Source organism: Montipora foliosa, chromosome 13 (assembly GCF_036669935.1).
Source record: "Montipora foliosa isolate CH-2021 chromosome 13, ASM3666993v2, whole genome shotgun sequence".
Taxonomy (NCBI): Eukaryota; Metazoa; Cnidaria; class Anthozoa; order Scleractinia; family Acroporidae; genus Montipora; species Montipora foliosa.
Genome location: NC_090881.1, coordinates 12546489 through 12553988, shown reverse-complemented (window position 1 = coordinate 12553988; position 7500 = coordinate 12546489). Strand labels below are relative to the sequence as shown.

Sequence of the window (7500 nt, the reverse complement as noted above, 5' to 3'; positions counted from 1 at the left end):
GTTACTTTACTTTTTTACTTTACTTTGAGACTAATCCCAACACCAATACCCCATTAAACATTAGTAGGACAGTTATTATTTTAGAAACAAAAAGCTATCACAAACAATCATTTATCAAGAAGCCAAGCCAACTGAATTTACATTGGTCAGTTTATGTGTTCAATTTTAATCATTACAACTTTGGGTAGTTTTTGCACCTCAGGTTGAAGAATATCAAAATAAATTAACATGCCAGAAGAAATGCTCATCACTACCAACGTCAGTTGAGGTTGCTGGAAATAGACCTCTTTAGCTTGTACGTTTTGTTTTCCCATTTCAGACCACGTGATGTTCTCAAGGGAATTTTCCTTTTGTTTTTTCATAAGTTATGCGTTCATATTTACGTGCATAGGACGACATTTGAAAGAAAGTTCTCCCTAGAGTAACATCACGTGGTCTGAAATGGGAAAACAAAATGTACAAGCTAAAGAGGTCTATAGTTCCAGCAGGATATATCTATCATTGAAAATAAAAATTGTTCAGTCATATTATAACACTAGAAATAGTCAACAGTTTCATTTCAACAAGCCACACCTTCAAACTCATCCATTCTGCCATCAGCAAGATCAGCACGATACTTCAAGGTCTGTTGTCCTGTCTCTAACCCATGCAGTCTCTGATTCATCTCTTCCAAAGAAATTGCAATATTTCCCAATTCGTGATTTATTTTTACTTTTTCTGCCTCAAATTCCAAACTCATGTTGTCCACACTATCTTGGAGTGATTTAACCTCCTGTTGAACCAGTTGTAGCAATGCAGGGTCTACTGGAGAATTCATGCAGAGCTGTGTTCCTGCAGCAACATTACAAAATGCAAGAAGAAACAAGTAGTCTGAGTAAGTTTAGAAGTAAAAGAATAGAACTTATAATAACAAATCAAGATATCATACTAAAATAATACATAACAGTTGTAGAGTACTGACTCATGGTAATTATAGACAAAAATAAATCACTGGCAATAAAGAATTAAGGTATTTACATACATGTATATGTTGTACATGTAGTTCAATCTTGACCTCTGGTTTAATTTTTTTGAACCAGTACAGAATTTTTGAAACAGTCCAGAATTTTTAAACCAGTCCTTTTTTTTTCAAACCCACTTAATCTTTTTTAAAACACCACCCATTTCAACATACAATAGTTGGACATCTTTCTGTAATTAAGCGGAACTCGTCTGTGGAATATGTATAAAATTAAGTAAAGGAATCATAAGACTATTATCATAATGGTAGATTGTTGTCTCTGGTGCTATCAAAGACCAAGAAATAATTTTAGTGATTAGGGTCAAATGCTCAGCTTGGTGATTTGGCTTAAGCACTTTCAACGGTTTGCATTCATGTACATGTACTGTAAGGTTAGGGACACTGCCCAAAGTTTAGGAATTAGGGTTAAGCTATGAATTTAGTGATTAGGGCTATGGACAGTCTTATTTGAAACAGCTAGGATTCCAGGAGGTGTATGACAACTGCAGAGGTCACATATTGCACTGTCTACAAATAGCACTTTAGCGCAGATTGTATTTACGTCCAAGTACCCATTTGATTATAAGCGCTGACAATGGTTTCAATAACAGTCAGCCTGGATTAGTGTGCAGTATGCAAACATTAGGAATCGAGGGGTGCAGGGATGGCACAGTGGTGAGAGCACTTGCCTCCCACCAATGTGGCCCGGATTCGATTCCCAGACTGGGCGCCACATGTGGGTTGATTTTGTTGGTTCTCTACTCTGCACCAAGAGGTTTTCTCCGGGTACACCGGTTTCCCCTCTCCTCAAAAACCAACATTTGACTTGTTAATTGTTAATTTCAGTTTACAGTGTCCCCGATTAGTGCTCCAGTGCTAGAACGACTAAACACTTAAAAACGTTCCTTTCGTTTCCTTTACTTTCCTTTCCTTTGGCACACATTGTAGTAATTGGAGAAACTTACTTGAAGTGTTTAGTCTAAAACAACCGTTGTTTTGGTCATTGGGTTAAGAATATTGGTTCATGGTTATTGGAAGTTGTAAAGCGTTCTTGGAAGTAAAGCGCTCTTTCATATGTAAGGGGTTATCAATAGATTGCAAAGAAGCTGTGGTGCTGTGTCTGTGGGAGAGTTAAATAACATATTTAAAATTTTTAACTATAAATTATCATGGAGTATTTGCACGAGTTGCTTGTGAGGTCAAGTGGTTAAGAGAGTGAGCAGCAGATCCAGAGATAGGGAGTTCAAGTCCAACTTTTAGGTGAGTAAAAAGAAAACTCTTGAAGAGTCCGTGTGGGGTATTGTAGAGGGAGTGGGTGTAAGGGGACTACTTGGAAAGTATGGGGAAGATAGATATATGAAAGGAAGGGTGAGGTACGATAGAGGTAATGGAGAACTGACCAGGGAGGGGTAGGGGTAGACCCCCCAAAAAAACAAGTTGCTGTTTTTTAACTACACCCCCAAAAAAGGTTGATAAAAATAAACCAGTTTAAAATATTTTCGACTGGTTCAAAAATTCTGTACTGGTTCAAAAAGACTATAGGTCAAAAGGTCAAAATTGAACTATAACATGTACATGTACAACACAGACAAAAACTGTTTGAATCCTTGTTAATTGGCTACAACAACAATGAAAATTAACATTCTACTCCCCTAGAGATTGGGACCATGAGACAACAGAAATCAAGACGAGCTGAAATCATCTCAGACTAATCTGGTGCATACTCATTTTCCAAATCAGGACACAATATTGAATTATCAAAGAAAGAAGGTAAAAATTATAATATCTCTGCTTCCCTTTAACTGAAGATAGGCTCAAATGTACCCTAGCATAACACAATGTAGGACATTACTTCATCCTGGTTTATTAACTAATCCTTCCCTTGATCCAGTCAATATGCTCATGAATCAATACGTTTTAAGAAATTTCTTTCTCTGTGATTACCCCGAACTGATGAAAGCCCATTAGTGTCAGTTCACACAATAATCGTTGATTCAATCACACAATCTCCCATAATTATGGTCAGCCCATACTGCCCACCTTCAGGGTTCTATATATATTGTAAGAGCCGGCAGCTGGTGAAGTTCGCAGGCTTCTCTGTCAGGTTTCGCCGGCTACGTTCATTGCTTGAGGAGTCAAGATATGTAGAGGAGATGATGTTTGTGAGGTCTAAACTACTTGGGCTCAATAAAAATAAAAATTTGCAGTGCCTATCTTTCCCGAAAACATATACATGTAAAAGACTTCTGACTCAAGGGCAGTTTAAAAATGTTATGTTTGAGACTTTCGTTTTGAACAAATCTTGCTGCGGTGGCGAGAAAGTCAAACAATATGATTTGTTGTCCGCCATATTGGATTTCGATATCTTTAAACAGCCACCGATTGTATCTTACAAGAAGGAAAAATCACTCAAGGACGTTTTAGTCCGAGCAAAACTTCCTTTAATCATGCCGCAATCATAAAAAAAACTTGTAAACAAAGAAGCACTTTCAAAAGGTTTGTTCTCACACCAGAAGGAAATTTACATAATTATGATTTTCTGCTAGCAACACGCTCAGCCCGCGTTCACGCATCTCTTATCGCAACTCAACTGAGGAAACAAAACTAGCCCCTGATCATTTGCTAACCGCTCCTTCATTTTCACTTCGAACCTTTCAGTTGATCATTTATAGCGAACATAGAAGCTGAGGACTCGTAGACTTTATTTAAACACTTGAACGTAACGCTCCTCGGAGTTAAATCCTACTTGCCCGCATAAGTGCTCGTCCTCTCAAGGGCATCTCTACGCTTCAACATGACAACGGATCTTTATTCAATGTCACTCTTGATCAACTCTCACTACTTTACGGAACTCCTTAACTCTTCGGGAAAAAAAACTACATCACTCTTAAACCACTCGAGTGATTTTCAATTTTCAAAATTGCTGTACTACAAACAAGTTCCGCAAGCATACATGTATTTTCCCGCTAATGACACAATGAAACGAATGTGTGTCACCTTCACACTTCAACAGGATCAAAACATCCTTTATGCCATTAGCCAATTAGTATCCTCCAATCAGCTTCTTTATTTAACAACCAATCAGAAGCCTTTGCTGGTCTAGTCCTTCAAGTATGTGCCATGTTTACAAGTTGTCAAGTGGCAATATTTGCCCGGCTCGTTAGCTCCAACAAAACCACCAAAAAGAAACAAAAAATATCACTCCACTTTTTGTTTAAACGGTTGTACATGTATTATTGAAATGTTGCTTCGTCTTTCTTTGAGTAACATGGTTTTCATAGTATAATTGCAGCTTGATTCATCCCTCTAATGTCTGAGTTTCATGGCCCAAAATGCCAGGAAATGCATTTTCCGGCATTCAATTTTCAAAACTTTTTCGGGAAAGCATGCCCCCGGACCCCCCTAGAATCAATGGGCTAAGGCCCATTGTATGGGTCTTCCGGACCCACAACCGTCTACTTTGCAAAAAACTCCAGCTACTTAATAATTAATTTAAAACCTTAAAGAAAACCCTGAGCTTATACAATAAGAATTACATGTATTTGCTTTAATTACCTCTTGTTTCCCAATCGTTCAATTCTCCAAGAAGTTTCTTTTCATCTGAATGTGGCAGAGTTATATTCCTCACTAGCTGATCCATCTCAATAAAACTTTGCTGAAACTTGGCTGGATCCCATTTACTGAAGACACAGTGTGCCCAATCATTCCGTGCCTTTCTGACATCACCTGCAGCAATTTGTATTGAAGCAGAGAATACAGGAACCCCACCAAGCAAAGACAATACAGCAGATGCATCACAGTGGTCATCAAAGGCAGTAAATTTTGCCATGTAGTTCTCAACATACAGCCTGGCAAAGTCTACATCAGATGTCACTCGACAATCAAACAAAGAGTAATTCAATCGTCCATCGGGAAGCCTGCGATGAACATCATTTCCATTGATGTTCTCATATTTCAACAACCTTCTTGCAGGCCACCTCTGAAGACGACCAGATGAACTCTGTCCATGAATATTGTGGCTGGTCTTAAGTTTGTTGTATTCAGTGTTGATTCCTTGTTGTACAAACAGACGTATCTGTGGTATGAGGATCTTGTTGAGTGCAATACCAGCCACAAGCCATCGTTTTTGATTGTCAGTCACACCAAGGTGGCTTGACCTGATGATTACACAAGTAAACTTAATACAGAGCTTTGAACAAAGCTGGCGAGTAACTGACAGAAACACATTGCCATTTCTTTACATTAAGCTTACGTAAAAAAAAAATTACTGTTCATAAGAATAAAAGAGAACATCAAAATAAATTTCAAACTCACCATAATACTTTCATAAGACGTGTTTCAGCATGGCGTATAATGCCATAATCATTTTATTGTGGTGTACCTGTTGTAGTACAATTTGTTCCTTTGGTACAATTTTTTTCTGAACTGGTACAGAATATATTGAACTGGTACAAAATATATTGAACTGGTACAATTTTAATTGTACTGGTTTATTTTTATCAACTGTCTAAAAAAGGGATTTTCCTTTTTTGGGGGTGTAGTTAAAAAACAGGGGCGTGGTTTTTAGGGGGTCTAAAAAAGAATATGTTATTTCTTTCTTTTCTTCTACTTTCCTACCCCTCCCTTATCTTCCCATCACCTCTATCCACCCCCTTTCTTTCACAGTTCTATCCCCCCTTATTTTGCAGGTGGTCCCCCCTCCTTGCATACCCTTATGCCCACTCCCTCTACGACAGACTTTACACAGTATACTCAAGACTTTCTTTTTTACTCACCCGAACTTGGACTTGAACTCCCTACCTCTGGATCTGTTGTCCACTCTCTTATCCACTTGACCACACAAGCAGATCATGCAAACTTATTGTGATAATTTATAATTAAATATTTTAATATTCATCCCAGGCCACTCTCTGTCCAAAGATTTTATTATTCATCCCAGGCCACTCTCGGTCCAAACTTCAATTTATTCACATTTAGACTTCGCAAGTTTTGTTGGAAGAAAACAGCTCAACAATGCAGTGTGATCACACGAAATATGTTATCAAAGATTAGATGACTTTAAGCAAAAGCAGAAGCGAAATACATCAAAACTAACCATGTTTATCGAAGATCAATTTTACAATGGAGCAATGGAATACTTGAAAATTCAAAGTGAAAAATCGAGTAGTGATTCGAGAGAAATGGAAGGCAAACTATCTCAGTCACAACTAAAGACATTGCAAAGAAAGATATGGACATAGCACCAAGGAAAACTGGGCTAAACTTCAGAATACCCCGCCACTTCTTTGCATTTCATAGAATAAGAATAGGCTCTATTGTATTACGTCTCGTTCTTCAAAAGATGCCGCATAGGGGAAACAATTATAGTGGTTAGCTGTGACAGGGTATTGTGAAGTTGCTCTGAAAACTGCAAACACCTGACAGAAAAACTGTTATCCCAAAGAGTAAACTCTACGACACTCTTAGTTTTAGCACACCAAAGAACAGCACATAGAGGACGTCAAATCACAAGTAAATGGGAGAATGACAACTACAGTATTCAGAAGTAAGCGTTCAACTTGTAAAGTTGTTCGTAAGTTTATGTCCATTGCACGAACAGCAGAAGACTATCACCAGCAAACAAGAAAGCAAGCACAAAAACAACCGAAATTTAAGATTTCGGACATGGTGGCAATAAAAATAAACAAAGTAGACAAGATCAACCCTTTTTACCTCAAAATGCTCTTGGGTCAAATCATCGAAATTGAAGAGAGTGGATATGTAAGAATTGTGACAGAGTATGGCAAAGTTAATACTCTGAGCACACCCTCGCGATTCTTAATCCTTGTATTGCCACTTATGTGAAACTAGATTTCTCTTAACCAAAACATCTGTTACAGCAGCATGCAAAAAAGCAAGTGGGCTATACACTAGATGAAAAACTGCTGATTGGTGCTAAGTTTCCCCTATACTACTCATTGAGATATCTTGATATGGAAAAACAAAACAAATTGCTACAAGACACTAAATTATCTCAAAATACTATTTTATTAATTTAATGACAAATAGCAAGACTGGTAAAATTAAATTGTAAGATTTCTGCACTTTATTTCTTGTCTTATTGAAACAGTGACATAATTCATGTATTTCTGTTACAGTCTGCATGCAAACTGAATTGCACACACAACATGATAAAACTAATCCAAACCAACAGCAGGACTGGTACACACATGGTAACTTGATGATAAGCCAAAAAGCAATCCTTAGCCCTTGTTGCCACATACACTGTACTAATTAGTACATCATGACTGTAAATAAAAGCTAACCATTCTAGAACAAGACTTAGTGTTTAGGCTTAAATTGTGTAAATTAGTGCTTAAAACCACTCAAGTTATTCTTGGTCAAACCAGACTGTTAAGTATTTCCAACAAGTCTTGCTATTTCTGTCCTGGTCTGAATGCTCAGCAAACCTTATTTCAGTAACCTCTTGAACTAAGTAAATGAATGGCAAACAGCTGTTA

At 37.6% G+C, this 7500-nt stretch overlaps 1 protein-coding gene across 2 annotated transcripts in view; it reads right to left on the bottom strand.

The window, feature by feature from the left end:
* The window catches only part of LOC137984013 (NLR family CARD domain-containing protein 3-like), a 23440-nt gene that overhangs the window by 13207 nt on the left and 2733 nt on the right, over nt 1-7500 (bottom strand). For both annotated transcript variants that reach the window (XM_068831224.1, XM_068831225.1), the window contains exons 3-4: nt 4556-5157; nt 574-831 (exon numbers count right to left, since the gene is read on the bottom strand). In XM_068831224.1, coding sequence (XP_068687325.1) covers nt 574-831; nt 4556-5157 — 860 coding nt within the window. The remainder of the gene's footprint in view (nt 1-573; nt 832-4555; nt 5158-7500) is intronic.